At 33.2% G+C, this 19,609-nt stretch overlaps 2 protein-coding genes across 4 annotated transcripts in view; one reads left to right on the forward strand and one right to left on the reverse strand.

Annotated features, from left to right (window-relative positions):
* eprs1 (glutamyl-prolyl-tRNA synthetase 1) overlaps positions 1-6,159 on the reverse strand; it is a 102,663-nt gene extending 96,504 nt beyond the window's left edge. For both annotated transcript variants that reach the window (XM_061892324.1, XM_061892319.1), the window contains exon 1: positions 5,999-6,159. In XM_061892324.1, the coding sequence (XP_061748308.1) occupies positions 5,999-6,041 (43 nt within the window). In that variant the 5' untranslated portion in view covers positions 6,042-6,159. The remainder of the gene's footprint in view (positions 1-5,998) is intronic.
* tdp1 (tyrosyl-DNA phosphodiesterase 1) overlaps positions 5,758-19,609 on the forward strand; it is a 30,597-nt gene continuing 16,745 nt past the window's right edge. The window contains exons 1-7 of one of the 2 annotated variants that reach the window (XM_061892337.1): positions 5,758-6,333; positions 11,767-12,327; positions 15,904-15,947; positions 17,156-17,211; positions 17,280-17,376; positions 17,456-17,490; positions 17,560-17,652. In XM_061892337.1, the coding sequence (XP_061748321.1) occupies positions 11,769-12,327; positions 15,904-15,947; positions 17,156-17,211; positions 17,280-17,376; positions 17,456-17,490; positions 17,560-17,652 (884 nt within the window). In that variant the 5' untranslated portion in view covers positions 5,758-6,333; positions 11,767-11,768. Of the gene's footprint in view, positions 6,334-11,756; positions 12,328-15,903; positions 15,948-17,155; positions 17,212-17,279; positions 17,377-17,455; positions 17,491-17,559; positions 17,653-19,609 lie in introns of both variants that reach the window. The other variant, XM_061892331.1, reaches the window with a different exon arrangement.

A 19,609-nucleotide genomic window follows, 5' to 3' on the forward strand; every position in this document is an offset into this window, starting at 1 on the left:
TACAGCTCAAAGAGGCGGCAGTCTAATAATAAAGATTAATAATAATAATAATAATAAAACGCTAGAAATTCAATAAGGTCCTTTGTCCCAATGTGACATTGGTCCCTCAAAAGTGGGAAAAAAAGAGCGTGCAGAGGAAATGTAGCGAGAAAAAGTTGCATTGTTGACTTTTTGTTCACAAAAAGCTGTCATGAGGGCAGTTTTTTTTCTTTAAAAGCTTAAAAAATATTAATGAGTCAAAACCAATGTTATGAAGTATCGACTTATTTAAGGCTGCCATTACTTTACATCAAATATTCCACTACGAAATATATTTTGTTTACCGTACAAAAGTTGTTTTCTTTTACATAAAGAGCTTAAATTATCCATTTTCTACTGCTTGTTGCTCATATTTAAAATAATAATAAAAACTTCTAATCAAAATTGATCTTGAAACTTAAAGTTTGAAATAAAAAAAGGGAATGTGTGATTTATTTTAGCACTTTTATGAGATCCCTAAGATTTGTAGGCTGTTTTTTTTTCTTTTAAAGCTGTCATTGCTCAGAAATAGTAATTATGAACCTATTTATTTACTCAAAAACTATTTTTGAGAGGGAAATGTGTTTTTTACCATTAAAAAACATGAGTTTTTTGACAAAAAGGGCAAAAAGTTCTTTTCTAGTTAATATCAGATATAGTTGAAGTTCATCTCGAGATTTAAGCTCAGAATAATTAAAAAAAAATAAAAGTAAATATGACTGATACCCTTCCGGGACCCTGGGACCACATTAAAAAAAAAATAATAATAATAATAATAGTTGATATAGACTTTTAAATAGTGAAAGAAAAAAAAGAAAATGTTTGACTTATTTTTAGCACTTTTATGAGTGGGGCCCAAGAATTTTAGGCTGTTTTATTTTTTCTTTTAAAGCTTTCATTGCTCAAAAATTATTTAAAATCAATGGTGTTATGAATTATAAACCTATTTATTTACTTTGGAGCGGAAAATAGTGCATAATTTATTTTTTTTGCCATTAAAAAACAGGAGTTTTTGACAAAAAGAGCAAAAAGTTGTTTTCTAGTTAATATCAGATGGATTTGAAGTTAGTCTCAAGATTTAAGCGTAGAATAATAAAAAAAAAGTAATAAAATATGACTAAATACCCTTCAGGGTCCTCGGGACCACATTAAAAATGATAAGAATAATCAAGGTTGATCTATAAACTTAAATAGTGAAAGAAAAAAAAGAAAATGTATGACTTATTTTTAACACTTTTATGAGTGGGGCCCTTTTATATCCACAAAAATTTTAGGCTGGGGTTTTTTTCCTTTTAAAGCTGTCATTTCTCAAAAATAACAGTCAATTAAAATCAATAATGTTTATGAATTATAGACCTATTTAAGGCTCCAATTTATCAAAAATTATTTTTTATTGGGGGGAAATTGTTTATGCATATTTTGTGTTTTTGCTATAAAAAAAACAAGGTCTTTTTTTACTTTATATCAGATATATTTGAAGTTGGTTTTTAGATTTAGGCGTTTAATAAAAAAAGTAATAAAATCTGACTTATTTTTTTTTAACATTTTTATGACTGATACTTTTCTGGGTGCCCTTGGACCACATTAAAAACAATAATAATCAAAGTTGATCTAGAAACTTAAATAGTGAAAGAAAACTTTAAAAAAATGTACGACTTATTTTTAACACTTTTATGAGTGGGGGCCCTTTTGGATCCCCAGGAATTTTAAGCTATTTTTTCGTCAAAAGCTGTCATTATTAAAAAATAATAATTAATCAATGGTGTTATGAATTTTAGACTTATTTAAGGCTCCGATTACTTGAAAACTATTTTTTGATGAGGGAAATAGTGCATATTTTGTGTTATTTTTTAGACAAACAGCTTTTAATTTGACTTTAAATCCGATATATTTGAAGTTGATCTCAAAATTTAAGCGTTAAATAATTTTTAAAAAGGTATAATATGTGACTTATTTTTAGCATTTTTATGACCAAATACCCTTGTGGGTTCCCAGGACCACATTCAAAACTATATTAATAATCAAAGATGATATAAAAACCTAAATAGTAGAAGTAAAAAAAATTAAATGTATGACTTATTTTTAACACTTTTATGAGTGGGAGCCCTTTTGGATCACCAGGAATTTTAAGCTTTTTATTTTTCTTCAAAAGCTGTCATTAGTCAAAAATAATAATTAATCAATGGTGTTACGAATTTTAGACCTATTTAGGCTCTAATTACTTGAAAACTATTTTTTGATGACATAAATAGTGCATATTTTGTGTTATCTTTTGGAAAAACAGTTTTTATTTTACTTTAAATCAGATATATTTGAAGTTGATCTCGAAATTTAAGCGTTGAATAATTAAATAATATGACTTATTTTTAACATTTTTATGAGTGATACCCACCCGGGTCCCCGGGACCACATGAAAAACTATAATAATAATCAAAGATGATATTAAAACTTAAATAGTGAAAGTAAAAAAAATTAAATGTATGAACTATTTTTAACAATTTTGAGTGGAGCCCATTTAAGTCCCCAATAATGTTAAACTTTTATTCCTCAAAAGCTGTCACTGCTCAAAAAATAACAATGAATTAAAATAAATGGTGTTATGAATTTTAGACCATGTATGGCTCCGATTACTTAAAAACTATTTTTGATGGGGTGGAAAGTGCATATTTTGTGGGGCTTTTTTGACAAACATTTTTTATTTTACATTAAATCAGATGTATTGGAGTTGATCTCGAAATTTAAGCGTTGAATAATTCTTAAAAGTAATACTATATGGCTTATTTTTAACATTTTTATGAGTGATACCCTCCTGGGTCTCCAGGACCAAACTTGAGTGGCCCTACAGGTTAAAAAAAAAAAAAAATCTATAAATGGTATTGGTTTTGAAAATTTTATTTATGTGTGAATGTGAGTGTGAATGTTGTCTATCTGTGTTGGCCCTGCGATGAGATAGCGACTTGTCCAGGGTGTACCCCGCCTTCCGCCCGATTGTAGCTGAGATAGGCACCAACGCCCCCCGCGACCTCAAAAAGGGAATAAGCGGTAGAAAATGGATGGTTGGATGAAAAATAGCACCCAAATGTTTTAATTTTGCAAAAATAAATATATTCATTTGATTTATATTTAAAATATATGTATTTAATGCAGTGGCAGTATTTCACAGTTAATTATTTTTACAATTTTATCATTTAATGAATTATTCAATGAGTTAAATACTTGTATCATGGTGTAATTATTTATTTAATAAATTAGTTTCGGATTGAATTATCTATGATTTAATTATTTCATGGTTTTGTTACGCCTTTGACCATTTTCTTGCTCAATTATTTACTAAAATATTTTTTTACAATTAAGTCATCGAATTCGTTTATTCAATTATTTCATTAATTGTTCCTTGATTTAATGAAATATGCCATGACATAATTATTTAATAATTCATTCATTTAGTTAAGGACTTAATAATCTGAACTAATTTTTATTAAACATTTTTAAAATTAAATTGCTCACTTTTTCAATTAAATATTTCAACAATTTAAAGCATCAATTAATTATTTGAACAATTATTCCAGTATAATAATTTTATGATTTCTCTATTGAATTCATGACTTATTTATTTTATGATTTAATTTTAATTAAATTATTTTCCAATTGTATTCATCGTCAAAGTTGCTACTTTTTTCCTACGCTATGAACCCTGCAGCTAATTAATGGATTTTTCTTCGATCCAAAGCGGTTTAGCTCGGTTGGTAGAGTGGCCGTGCCAGCAACTTGAGGGTTGCAGGTTCGATTCCCGCTTCTGCCAACCTAGTCACTGCCGTTGTGTCCTTGGGCAAGACACTTGAATTCATGACTTATTTATTTTATGATTTAATTTTCATTAAATTATTTTCCAATTGTATTCATTGTCAAAGTTGCTACTTTTTTCCTACGCTTTGAACCCTGCAGTTAATTAATTGATTTTTCTTCAATCCAAAGCGGTTTAGCTCGGTTGGTAGATTGCCCGTGCCAGCAACTTGAGGGTTGCAGGTTCGATTCCCTCTTCTGCCAACCTAGTCACTGCCGTTGTGTCCTTGGGCAAGACACTTGAATTCATGACTTATCGATTTTATGATTTAATTTTAATTAAATTATTTTCCAATTGTATTCATTGTCAAAGTTGCTACTTTTTTCCTACGCTTTGAACCCTGCAGCTAATTAATGGATTTTTCTTCGATCCAAAGCGGTTTAGCTCGGTTGGTAGAGTGGCCGTGCCAGCAACTTGAGGGTTGCAGGTTCGATTCCCGCTTCTGCCAACCTAGTCACTGCCGTTGTGTCCTTGGGCAAGACACTTGAATTCATGACTTATTTATTTTATGATTTAATTTTCATTAAATTATTTTCCAATTGTATTCATTGTCAAAGTTGCTACTTTTTTCCTACGCTTTGAACCCTGCAGTTAATTAATTGATTTTTCTTCAATCCAAAGCGGTTTAGCTCGGTTGGTAGATTGCCCGTGCCAGCAACTTGAGGGTTGCAGGTTCGATTCCCTCTTCTGCCAACCTAGTCACTGCCGTTGTGTCCTTGGGCAAGACACTTGAATTCATGACTTATCGATTTTATGATTTAATTTTAATTAAATTATTTTCCAATTGTATTCATTGTCAAAGTTGCTACTTTTTTCCTACGCTTTGAACCCTGCAGCTAATTAATGGATTTTTCTTCGATCCAAAGCGGTTTAGCTCGGTTGGTAGAGTGGCCGTGCCAGCAACTTGAGGGTTGCAGGTTCGATTCCCGCTTCTGCCAACCTAGTCACTGCCGTTGTGTCCTTGGGCAAGACACTTGAATTCATGACTTATTTATTTTATGATTTAATTTTAATTAAATTATCTGTGTTGGCCCTGCGATGAGGTGGCGACTTGTCCAGGGTGTACCCCGCCTTCCGCCCGATTGTAGCTGAGATAGGCGCCAGCGCCCCCCGCGACCCCAAAAGGGAATAAGCGGTAGAAAATGGATGGATGGATGGATTATTTTCCAATTGTATTCATTGTCAAAGTTGCTACTTTTGTCCTACGCTTTGAACCCTGCAGCTAATTAATGGGTTTTTCTTCGATCCAAAGCGGTTTAGCTCGGTTGGTAGAGTGGCCGTGCCAGCAACTTGAGGGTTGCAGGTTCGATTCCCGCTTCTGCCAACCTAGTCACTGCCGTTGTGTCCTTGGGCAAGGCACTTTACCCACCTGCTTCAAGTGCCACCCACACTGGTTTGAATGTAACTTAGATATTGGGTTTCACTATGTAAAGCACTTTGAGTCACTAGAGAAAAAGCGCTATATAAATATAATTCACTTCACTTCACACTGCTTATTTTATGATTTAATTTTAATTTAAGTATTTTCCAATTGTATTAATTATTTTTGTCACTGCTTATGTTTGTGTATAGTGGGATTATAAAACGGCTATTTTTTTAAATGCAAAAATTAAGTTTTACTTAAAATCCCTACATGTGGAAAAAGTTTGGACACCCCCAAATTACAGCAATTAAAAGGGGCTGAACCGTTTCGACGCTCTTGCATCAGCGTGCAGTACTCGCCTCAGACGCGCGGCGTCGCTGTTTCACGCCCGTCAGACGCGTGGGACCACATTTAAACCGGCTACGTCACCTTTAATTGACTTTAATACAGGTTTTGTGGGCTTTTATTACACCAAAATACGAGTGCGTGGTCACGTGATACCCGGAAGTGATGTAATCACAGCCCATTTTTTGTCTGCCTCGACGGACACTAACTGATGCAACACTTGTCAAAATTACTAAGTCGGTGCCATTTCAAAAACAGAAGTACAAGTCGAGCGTATATAATCGAGCCGTTTAAAGTGGCTGCTACGAGTTTTTATGTCGATATTATTCTCGTTTTGGGTGCCACGACGGCAAGTTTGCTAGCTGCCCGTTGACACACAACAGTGCTAACAGCTAAGCTGGGAAATAGGGTTAAAATGTGCAACTCACCTAATGGCGGATTGCTCGCGTTGATGATGAGGTTTAACACCATGGTGTGAAAAATGAGGCTTTACTCGCAAAAGAGCAAACTGGTGAAATAAGCGTGCAGCGTCAAGGCAGAGGCTCTTCTTTTTCTTCTTCGTTGGTATTCCCACACACACACAGTGCTCAATACTCCACCCGGTGGTGGTTGGATGAATTGCAACCGAGAGGAATATTTTTCTGTGTGTGTGTAGGAGTTTCTAGCCGGACTCGTAACTTCAGCGCACAGCTCTCTGCTTTGTTTTGTCTCATGGAAGTCGATTCCAAATCATCTTTAACAACCTGATTTCCAGCAACTCTCGGTAATATGCACACAAAAGACATATTATTTTGCATGGATAAGTGTTTTTATTATGCATTTGGAGTGAAACGTCTGTGCTTTGAAATGCAAAAGTATTTGTACAATTTGAGTGACGACAGTTCAAATGTAACGACATGAAAATGTAATATTATACATTTATTTTTTAATATTATTATTATTAATATCGTTCAATGTGCTCAAAAACTACTCATGCACACTTACAACCGAGTTTTGTTTAAAAATGAAATAAAATGCATTGAACAAATAGCCACCCAATACACTTTTTAGAATACAAAAATAAAATAAAACTATTATTCTGTTGTTGTTTTTTAATTGACTGTTTAAATATTTCGGTTTGAATTTGTAAACGTATCCGTGTTTTTTCTATGACAAATAAAAAAACACGTCGTATGTGCGTCACATCCAGTTTTTATGACGTCACGCAAATTCCCTTACCGTTTTCCTGAAAATTAATTTGCATTCACGCTGGATTATTATTTTTTTTTTTTTTCATATCTTCTATTGATTCTTGTCAACGCTCGCAGCCAGTGAAGTTTGACTTTTTTAGGGTTTGATATTACGCATTTAGGTGTGTTTTATTTTTGGTATATCCTTGTTATAGAAAAAATGTACAGAAAATAGTTTGGTTGGTCTGACATTAGGTGTATTTGTCGAAGGAGTAACATTTTACAATGGATTATTACATATTCATATTTTAAAATATTTGTCCGTCTGTACATGCAGTTTACAGTATGTATGTTTAATTTGTTTATTGTATTTTACTTGGTTAAATTGAAAATATCTCCCTATATTTATCATAGACCGTTTTATGATTTTTTGTCACTGTTTTAGTGTTATATAACAGCTATTTTGTATTATTACTGTTTACATTTTTGTATATGCAAAATTAAGTCTTATTTAAAATTACTGTTATTTTTTTAACACTTTTTTTTATTATTTGTTCTTTCGTGCCAAAAAAGTGCCCATAAAATAGCAATTATAATAATATAAATATTGTTATTGTTACTATATCATTGTTGTATTAAATTATTTAAAAATATATTAATTTGATTTATAATTAAACTATATGTATTTATTTAATGTAGTGGTGGTATTTCACAATTTAATTGCACATTTAATTATTTCACAATGTTATTATTTAATGAATTATTCCACATATATCATGGTGTAATTATGTATTTAATAAAATAATTTAGGATTTGGTTATCTATTTTTTAATTATTTCGTGATTTCAATACGTCTTTGACAATTTTCTTACTCAATTATTTACTAAAATGATTTTAAAATTTAGTCATTCAATTAGTTTATTCAATTAGTTAATGAATTATTCCATGATTTATTGAAATAAGTCATGACATAAAATTTATTTAATGATTAATTCATATATTTCATGATTTAACCAATCATTTTATGATTAAACTAATTGTAATTTTTTTATTAATCATTTTACGATTCAAATGCTCACTTATTCAATTAAATATTTTAACAATTTAACCCATCAAGTAATTATTTAAATCATTATTTCATTATAATAATTTCATGATTTCTTTATTTAATCTATTACTTATTTATTTTACAATTTATTGATTTCATTTTTAATTTAATTATTTTCAAATTGTATTAATCATTTTTTGTCACTGTTTATATTTGTGTATAGTAGGATTATAAAACAGCAATTTTTTTAAATCCCAAATTATATCTTATTTAAAATTCCTATTTTATTATTATTATTTTTTTTTTGTTCTTTCGTGCCAACAGGGTGCCCATAAAAAAGTAATGATAATAATACAATGTTATTATTATCATAATTATATCATTGATTTATTTAATTATTTAAACATAAATGTATACATTTTATTTATAATTAAATATATATGTATTTATTTATTGCAGTGGCATTAATCTTACAATATTGATAATAACAGTACTAATGTTATATTGTATGATCATTATTATTGTTAATATTATTTTAACACCGCTTATTATATGAGTAGCAGTATATTGTTGTTGTTGTAATATCAACATGACAAATTATTATTAGTGTTAGTATTGTTTTTATTTTCATAAGACTATCAATTAATAATAAACAAATTCAGTTGATTTAAAAGTCATTTGTTTAAAAATAGTTCAAAGTTTAAAAAGAAAAACAAATATTTCAAAAAAATATATATGTATGTAAAAATCTAGTAAAAAATATGACTATCAATTAATAATAAACTACTTTAATTGATTTAAAAGTATTTTTTAAATAGTTTAAAGGTTAAAAAGTAAAAATATTCATTAAAAAAATTATGTGTGTAAAAATATAGTACAAAAATATATAAAATATGACTATCAATTAATAACAAACTACTTTAATTGATTTAAAAGTATTTTTAAATAGTTTAAAGGTTAAAAAGTAACACAAATATTCTTATTTTAAAAAGTATGATAAATATATAGTTGAAAAAACATGAAAAAATATGACTATCAATTAATAATAAACTAATTTAAATGATTTAAAAGTAATTTGTTTTAAAAATAGTTGAGGTTAAAAAGTAAAACAAATATTCATAAAAAAATATATATATATGTAAAAATATAGTAAAAAATATTATATATAAAATAAATAAATATGTTTTAATTGTTAAAGTTAAAAACAAAAAGTTGTAAATATAGGCTGCTGCCAAGGAGACGAAGTAATTTGTTTTAAAAATAGTTCAGAGGTTAAAAGGTAAAACAAATATTCATAAAAATATATATATATATATGTAAAAATATGGTAAACAATATTATATATAAAATAAATAAATATATTTTAATTGTTAAAGTTAAAAACAAAAAGTTGTAAATATAGGCTGCTGCCAAGGAGACGAAGTAATTTGTTTTAAAAATAGTTCAGAGGTTAAAAAGTAAAACAAATATTCATAAAAAATACATATATGTAAAAATATGGTAAAAAATATTATATATAAAATAAATAAATATGTTTTAATTGTTAAAGTTAAAAACAAAAAGTTGTAAATATAGGCTGCTGCCAAGGAGACGAAGTAATTTGTTTTAAAAATAGTTCAGAGGTTAAAAAGTAAAACAAATATTCATAAAAAAAACATATATGTGTAAAAATATGGTAAAAAATATTATATATAAAATAAATAAATATGTTTTAATTGTTAAAGTTAAAAACAAAAAGTTGTAAATATAGGCTGCTGCCAAGGAGACGAAGTAATTTGTTTTAAAAATAGTTCAGAGGTTAAAAAGTAAAACAAATATTCATAAAAAATATATATATATGTATATATATATGTAAAAATATGGTAAACAATATTATATATAAAATAAATAAATATATTTTAATTGTTAAAGTTAAAAACAAAAAGTTGTAAATATAGGCTGCTGCCAAGGAGACGAAGTAATTTGTTTTAAAAATAGTTCAGAGGTTAAAAAGTAAAACAAATATTCATAAAAAAATATATATATGTAAAAATATGGTAAAAAATATTATATATAAAATAAATAAATATGTTTTAATTGTTAAAGTTAAAAACAAAAAGTTGTAAATATAGGCTGCTGCCAAGGAGACGAAGTAATTTGTTTTAAAAATAGTTCAGAGGTTAAAAAGTAAAACAAATATTCATTAAAAAAAAATATATATATATATATATGTAAAAATATGGTAAAACATATTATATATAAAATAAATAAATATGTTTTAATTAAAGTTAAAAACAAAAAGTTGTAAATATAGGCTGCTGCCAAAGAGACGAAGTAATTCGTTTTAAAAATAGTTCAGAGGTTGAAAAGTAAAACAAATATTCATAAAAAAATACATATATGTAAAAATGTGGTAAACAATATTATATATAAAATAAATAAATATATTTTAATTGTTAAAGTTAAAAACAAAAAAGTTGTAAATGTAGGCTGCTGCCAAGGAGACGAAGTAATTTGTTTTAAAAATAGTTCAGAGGTTAAAAAGTAAAACAAATATTCATAAAAAATATATATATATTTAAAAATATAGTAAACAATATTATATATAAAATAAATAAATATATTTTAATTGTTAAAGTTAAAAACAAAAAGTTGTAAATGTAGGCTGCTGCCAAGGAGACGAAGTAATTTGTTTTAAAAATAGTTCAGAGGTTAAAAAGTAAAACAAATATTAATTAAAAAAAATACATATATGTAAAAATATAGTAAAAAATATTATATATAAAATAAATAAATATGTTTTAATTGTTAAAGTTAAAAACAAAAAAGTTGTAAATGTAGGCTGCTGCCAAGGAGACGAAGTAATTTGTTTTAAAAATAGTTCAGAGGTTAAAAAGTAAAACAAATATTCATTAAAAATATATATATATATGTAAAAATATAGTAAAAAATATTATATAGAAAAAAAATGTTTTAATTGTTTAAGTTAAAAACAAAAAGTAGTAAATGTAGGCTGCTGCCAAGGAGACAAAGTAATTTGTTTTAAAAATAGTTCAGAGGTTAAAAAGTAAAATAAATATTCATAAAAAAAATATATATATATGTAAAAATATAGTAAAAAATATTATATATAAAATAAATAAATATATTTTAATTGTTAAAGTTAAAAACAAAAAGTTGTAAATATAGGCTGCTGCCAAGGAGACAAAATAATTTGTTTTAAAAATAGTTCAGAGGTTAAAAAGTAAAACAAATATTCATAAAAAAATATATATATATTTAAAAATATATTAAAAAATATTATATATAAAATAAATAAATATGTTTTAATTGTTAAAGTTAAAAACAAAAAGTTGTACATGTAGGCTGCTGCCAAGGAGACGAAGTAATTTGTTTTAAAAAAGTTCAGAGGTTAAAAAGTAAAACAAATATTCATAAAAATATATATATATATGTAAAAATATGGTAAAAAATATTATATATAAAATAAATAAATATGTTTTAATTGTTTAAGTTAAAAACAAAAAGTTGTAAATGTAGGCTGCTGCCAAGGAGACGAAGTAATTTGTTTTAAAAATAGTTCAGAGGTTAAAAATTAAAACAAATATTCATTAAAAGAAAATATATATAGATATATATATGTAAAAATATAGTAAAAAAAATATTATATATAAAATAAATAAATATGTTTTAATTGTTTAAGTTAAAAACAAAAAGTTGTAAATATAGGCTGCTGGCAAGGAGACGAAGTAATTTGTTTTAAAAATAGTTCAGAGGTTAAAAAGTAAAACACATTTTCATAAAAATATATATATAAATGTAAAAATATGGTAAAAAATATTATGTACAAAATAAATAAATATATTTTAATTGTTAAAGTTAAAAACAAAAAGTTGCTGCCAAGGAGACGAAGTTGACACATTTTTATAAACTTGTTCACCATGACTGCCACGTGACTTTCATTCCTATTGCTGAACTTCAAACGATTAGTTTTGTGCAGGCATGTCTCAGGACAGCCAACACGGCAAATGGGCCGTCTCCAGCAGTGACGAAGACAATGACGAGCTTCCTCTATCGGGCACAACACCCAGACCCCCTCAAGCGGCCCCGACCAGCCACAGCCCTCCCGCCGAGTCCGCCGCGGCCCCGGTGCCGGTGAAACCAGAACCGGGCCTCAGTCCGGAACCTTCCCTCGTCGTGGGCTCTCAGGCCAGACAGCAGGCTGCTCGGAACCAATCGGAGTCGTCTGTCGCCGGGAAGAGGAAGATGGCGGCGTCGGATGGCTCGGGCTGGGCGCTGTCCGACAGCGATGAAGATGACGACGACGACGACGATGATGATGAGGCGAAGAGCATGCAGAAGCCCCCGAGCTCCAAACGCAAGAAAGCCATGGTGGAGACCGAGCGCCCGCCCAGCCCCCACGGCCGCGTCTACTACATCGATGAGCCCGACGACTTCTTCGAGGCCAGCGTTCCTCGTCTGGACGACACCTTCAGGTTCTACCTGAACAAGGTGACGGGCCTGGACAGGAAGTACAACAGCGGAGCGCTGCACATCAGAGGTGCGATACTGCTTCTATCTTACATCGCGGCGATACCACTTCCACGTGACGTCTGTGCATTTCACACAGAACTCAGCTCACAGCAACACACCTTGTTTGAATTTGAAAATGATCACCTAAAGGCCTACTGAAATGAGATTTTATTATTTAAACGGGGATAGCAGGTCCATTCTATGTGTCATACTTGATCATTTCGCGATATTGCCATATTTTTGCTGAAAGGATTTAAGTAGAGAACATCGACGATAAAGTTCGCAACTTTTGGCCGCCTTGCCTGTACCGGAAGTACTAGACGATGTCCGCGTGACGTCACGGGTTGTGGAGCTCCTCACATCTGAACATTGTTTACAATCATGGCCACCAGCAGCAAGAGCGATTCAGACCGAGAAAGCGACGATTCCCCCATTAATTTGATCGAGGATGACAGATTTGTGGATGAGGAAAGTCAGTGAGGCTTCACGGTGGCAGAGGGGTTAGTGCGTCTGCCTCACAATACGAAGGTCCTGCAGTCCTGGGTTCAAATCCAGGCTCAGGATCTTTCTGTGTGGAGTTTGCATGTTCTCCCTGTGAATGCGTGGGTTCCCTCCGGGTACTCCGGCTTCCTCCCACTTCCAAAGACATGCACCTGGGGATAGGTTGATTGGCAACACTAAATTGGCCCTAGTGTGTGAATGTGAGTGTGAATGTGGTCTGTCTATATGTGTTGGCCCTGCGATGAGGTGGCGACTTGTCCAGGGTGTACCCGCCTTCCGCCCGATTGTAGCTGGGATAGGCGCCAGCGCCCCCCGCGATCCCGAAAGGGAATAAGCGGTAGAAAATGGATGGAAAGTCAGTGAAGGACTACGAAAAAACAAACAAAAAACTAGACGGCAGAGCGATTCAGATGTTATTAGACACATTTACTAGGATAATTCTGGAAAATCCCTTATCTGCTTAATGTGTTACTGGGGCCCCGTGAATGCGTGGGTTCCCTCCGGGTACTCCGGCTTCCTCCCACCTCCAAAGACATGCACCTGGGGATAGGTTGATTGGCAACACTAAATGGTCCCTAGTGTGTGAATGTGAGTGTGAATGTTGTCTGTCTATCTGTGTTGGCCCTGCGATGAGGTGGCGACTTGTCCAGGGTGTACCCCGCCTTCCGCCCGATTGTAGCTGAGATAGGCGCCAGCGCCCCCCGCGATCCCGAAAGGGAATAAGCGGTAGAAAATGGATGGAAAGTCAGTGAAGGACTACGAAAAAACAAACAAAAAACTAGACGGCAGAGCGATTCAGATGTTATTAGACACATTTACTAGGATAATTCTGGAAAATCCGTTATCTGCTTATTGTGTTACTGGGGCCCCGTGAATCCGTGGGTTCCCTCCGGGTACTCCGGCTTCTTCCCACTTCCAAAGACATGCACCTGGGGATAGGTTGATTGGCAACACTAAAAAATTGTCCCTAGTGTGTGAATGTGAGTGTGAATGTGGTCTGTCTATATGTGTTGGCCCTGCGATGAGGTGGCGACTTGTCCAGGGTGTACCCCGCCTTCCGCCCGATTGTAGCTGAGATAGGCGCCAGCGCCCCCCGCGATCCCGAAAGGGAATAAGCGGTAGAAAATGGATGGAAAGTCAGTGAAGGACTACGAAAAAACAAACAAAAAACTAGACGGCAGAGCGATTCAGATGTTATTAGACACATTTACTAGGATAATTCTGGAAAATCCCTTATCTGCTTAATGTGTTACTGGGGCCCCGTGAATGCGTGGGTTCCCTCCGGGTACTCCGGCTTCCTCCCACCTCCAAAGACATGCACCTGGGGATAGGTTGATTGGCAACACTAAATGGTCCCTAGTGTGTGAATGTGAGTGTGAATGTTCCATGTCTATCTGTGTTGCCCCTGCGATGAGGTGGCGACTTGTCCAGGGTGTACCCCGCCTTCCGCCCGATTGTAGCTGAGATAGGCGCCAGCGCCCCCCGCCACCCCGAAAGGGAATAAGCGGTAGAAAATGGATGGATGGATGGAAAGTCAGTGAAGGACTACGAAAAAACAAACAAAAAACTAGACGGCAGAGCGATTCAGATGTTATTAGACACATTTACTAGGATAATCCTGGAAAATCCCATATCTGCTTATTGTGTTACTGGGGCCCCGTGAATGCGTGGGTTCCCTCCGGGTACTCCGGCTTCCTCCCACTTCCAAAGACATGCACCTGGGGATAGGTTGATTGGCAACACTAAATGGTCCCTAGTGTGTGAATGTGAGTGTGCATGTTGTCTGTCTATCTGTGTTGCCCCTGCGATGAGGTGGCGACTTGTCCAGGGTGTACCCCGCCTTCCGCCCGATTGTAGCTGAGATAGGCGCCAGCGCCCCCGCGCGACCCCAAAAAAAAGGGAATAAGCGGTAGAAATGGATGGATGGATGGGGGCGGCATGGCGTAGTGCAGGGGTGCCCACACTTTTTCTGCAGGCGAGCTACTTTTCAATTGACCAACTCGAGGGGATCTACCTCATTTATATATATCATTTATATTTATTTATTTACGAAAGAGACATTTTTGTAAACAAGTTAAATGTGTTTAATGATAATACAAGCATGTGTAACACATATAGATGTCTTTCTTTCACAAAGACAAGAATATAAGTTGGTGTATTACCTGATTCTGATGACTTGCATTGATTGGAATCAGACAGTAATGATGATAACGCCCACATTTTCAAATGGAGGAGAAAAAAAGTGGTCCTTTTCTGTACAATACCACATGAAAGTGGTTGGTTTTTGGCATCTAATTCATCCAGCTTCCATACACTTTACAAGAAAAACATTGGCGGCAAATTCCGTAGCTTGCTTGATTGACATTCACGGCAACCGAGGGTCTTGTGAGATGACGCTGGCTGCTGCCAGTTCATTATTATGAAAAAATGACAGAGAGGAAGGCGAGAAACACTTTTTATTTCAACAGACTTTCGCGCCGTCCCTTCCGTCAAAACTCTAAAGGCCGACTGCACATTTCCTATCTTCACAATAAAAGCCCTGCTTCATGCTGCCTGCGCTAACAAAATAAGAGTCTCAGAAAGCTGGCGTGCACAAGTGATGTGCACGCCAGCTTTCTGAGGGATCGCTTGTGCACGCCAGTTTTCCGAGACTCTGTATTTATAACGGTGCTGGAACATAATGTTCTCCACAATGCGTGACGTCACGCGCACGCGTCTTCACACCGCGACATTTTAGCATGATACTTCGGTGCGAAATTTGCAATTTAGTAAACTAAAAAGGCCATACTGGCATGTGTTGCAATGTTGATATTTCATCATTGATATATAAACTATCAGACTGTGTGGTCGGTAGTTGTGGCTTTCAGTAGGTCTTTAAATGTGGCATTAATGAATTTAAAATATAAATCAAATACCTCAAAATTAATCAAAATTAAATCTGCCTGCCAATAATTACTTTATTGCAAAATACATATAATTGTTTATTTCATTATTTGATCAATTTTACAATATGAATAAATATTTCAAGATTGAATTAAACATTTCACAATTTGAATACACATTTATTTCTTTATTGATTTGTACTTTTTCTTTTTTTCTTCAGACATCCTCTCTCCATTGTTTGGCACCTTGAAGGAATCTGCTCAGGTAATCTTCTCATTTTCTACAATTCCTGCCGTGTGGGACATCAACACTTTTTGAAAAGTGAAAACAAATGTCCCACTGTTGATATTATACTTTATCTTGCAGCTTTTTGTTCGAATGATGGATTGTGACTCTCTTTTAAAGGTCGACCACAATAAGAAGGCCAGAGATCCTTTCTATGACAGGAGCACTCTGTTGTTTTATAAGACTTTTTGCTAAAAAATGACCAGTCAAAGATCCTCTATATAACTGGATCGCTCTGCTGTTTTATAAAACTTGTTTTGCTTAAAAAAAAAAACACTTGTCAAAGATTGTCTATATGACAGGAACGCTTTGCTGTTTTTTAAGACTTTTTGCTGAAAAAAACCAAAACAAAAAAAAACACTAGTCAAAGATCATCTATATTTAAGAGGCGCACTCTGCTGTTTTATAAATCTTTTTTGCTTAAAAAAAAACAAAAAAAAAACACCATTGTACAAACACTACTACTTCTAATACTAACATTACTATTATAGTACAACTACAACTACTATTACTACTACTATAGTACTGCCACTCTACTATAATAATTCCACAATTACTATAGTACTGTCACTACTACTTCCCTATTGTACTACTACTACTGCCATAGTACTACTACTACTACTACTTACACTACCAACATTATTACTATAGTATTACTACTACTACTACATAGTACAACCACTACTGCTTCTACTACTAACATTACTACTATAGTATTACTACGACTATAGTACTGCCACTACTACTACTATATTAATTCCACAACTACTATAGTACTATCACTAATACTTCCACTATAGTACTCCCACTACTATTACTACCATAGTAGTCCTACTACTACTACTAACATTACTACTATAGTATTACTACTACTACTACCATAGTACTACTACATTTACTACTATAGTACTACTACTAGTACTATTATAGTATTACTACTACTAACATTACTAATATAGTACTACCAATGCCATTGTTACTACTTCTACTACTAACATTACTACTATAGTACTACTACTATTACTCTTATAGTGCTACTACTAATATTACTGCTGTAGTACTACCACTACCATTGCTACTTCTCCTATAGTACTACCATTACTACTACTACTATAGTACTAGCACGACTGCTGCAGTACTCCTACCATTGCAAGTACTAGTAATACTACCACTGTGTTGAATTCCAGTTTAATTACTGCTTCGACGTGGGCTGGATGGTGGATCAATATCCTTCAGACTTCAGGCAAGTTGCCCTTACCAAGATGGCGGCCGCAGTAAGGAAGCGTCTGACAATGTTTTTCTGGCTCTTAGGGATCGTCCCGTCCTCCTGGTCCACGGGGACAAGCGGGAGGCCAAGGCTCGGCTGGTGCAGCAGGCCAAGCCCTTCCCCCACGTGCGCCTGTGCCAGGTACTACCTGAAACCTCTTCTCGCTCCTTATCCCGGTCAACAATCTTCTTCTTCTTCTTCTTTTGAAAAACGTGGACAGGCCAAGCTGGACATCGCCTTCGGAACTCACCACACGTAAGCTAGTCGGTCTCGGGGACTCGCCGCCCGCCCGCCCGGTGTTGAAGTGGGTGGTCCTCGTTGCAGGAAGATGATGCTGCTGTGGTACCACGAGGGCCTCCGAGTCGTCATCCTGACCTCCAACCTCATCCGAGCAGACTGGTACCAGAAAACACAAGGGTGGGTTCCTTCAAGTCAGCCATATTGGATAAATGAAATTAATTCACGTCAAAGTGGAATAGTGCTGGCAGGTGTGTGACAGTACGCATTAATCACCAAAAGGTGCGCATAGCTCGGGTGGTAGAGTGGCTGTGCCAGCAACTTGAGGGTTGCAGGTTCGATTCCCGCTTCCGCCATCCTAGTCACTGCCGTTGTGTCCTTGGGCAAGACCCTTTACCCACCTGCTCCCAGTGCCACCCACACTTGTTTAAATGTAACTTAGATATTGGGTTTCACTATGTAAAGCGCTTTGAGTCACGAGAGAAAAGCGCTATATAAAATATAATTCACTTCACATGGAAAAACTACATGCAAAATATATAATGTATATATATATGTATTTTTTTTACAATAAAACATAAAAGTGCCGGTGTTTTGGCGAGACGTGCACCCCATTGGAATTCATGCAACCCCTCATCTGTACATAATTAATTGTACGTTGTACATAATTAATTGCACATGTGATATGAATATATGAAATGAACATATGTACACAATATAAATTTATGAAATTAACATTTGTATGTGATATAATGAATGTAATTAACATATGTATGCAATCTATATATATTCAATTAACGCAAGTACAGAATGTAAATGTATGAATTTAACATATTTATGCTATATAAACATGAAATTAACATATTTACGCAATATAAATATATTAAAATAACATGTACATACACAATATAAGTATGTAAAATGAATATAAGTAAGTGAAATGAACATGTATGCGATAAAAATGTATGAAATTAACATATGTCTGCAATATAATTATATGAAAATAACATATGTGCGCGATATAAGTATATGACATTAACATATGTACACAATATAAATATATGAAATTAACATTTACATACACAATATAAGGGCTTCACGGTGGCAGAGGGGTTAGTGCGTCTGCCTCACAATACGAAGGTCCTGCAGTCCTGGGTTCAAATCCAGGCTCGGGATCTTTCTGTGCGGAGTTTGCATGTTCTCTCCGTGAATGCGTGGGTTCCCTCCGGGTACTCCGGCTTCCTCCCACCACCTGGGGATAGGTTGATTGGCAACACCAAATTGGCTCTAGTGTGTGAATGTTGTCTGTCTATCTGTGTTGGCCCTGCGATGAGGTGGCGACTTGTCCAGGGTGTACCCTGCCTTCCGCCCGATTGTAGCTGAGATAGGCGCCAGCGCCCCCCGCGACCCCGAAAGGGAATAAGCGGTAGAAAATGGATGGATATGTACACAATCTAAATATATGAAATTAACATATGTAGGCGATATAAATGTATGAAATGAACATGTACATACATAGTATAAATATATGAATTGAACATTTACGTGGTATAAATATATGAAATTAACATACGTACACTATGTATGAAATTAACATATGTACGCGATCCAATAATATTAAATTACCACATGTACGCGATATAAACATATATAATTTACATATGTATGCGATATAAATGTATGCAATTGACATATGCACGCGATATAAATATATTGAATTAAAATATGTACGTGAAATAAATGTATGAAATTAACATGTACACGATATAAATATATTAAATTAACATATGTATGTGACATAAATGTATCAAACTAGCATATGTAAACAATATAAATGTATGAAATGTACATGTATGCGATATAATATATGAAATTAACATATGCACACAAGATAAATGTAATAAATTAACGTATTTACCTGATATAAATGTATAAAATTAACATATGTGCGTGATATAAATATATGAAATTAACATATGTACACAATATAAATATATGAAATTAACATATGTATGCAATACAAATATATGAAATTAATACAAGTATTTGATATAAATATATAAAATTAACATATGTATGAGATATAAATATATGAAATTAACAAATGTATGCGATATAATCATATGAAATTAACATA

The sequence above is a fragment of the Nerophis ophidion genome, linkage group LG02, assembly GCF_033978795.1.
Source record: "Nerophis ophidion isolate RoL-2023_Sa linkage group LG02, RoL_Noph_v1.0, whole genome shotgun sequence".
Taxonomy (NCBI): Eukaryota; Metazoa; Chordata; class Actinopteri; order Syngnathiformes; family Syngnathidae; genus Nerophis; species Nerophis ophidion.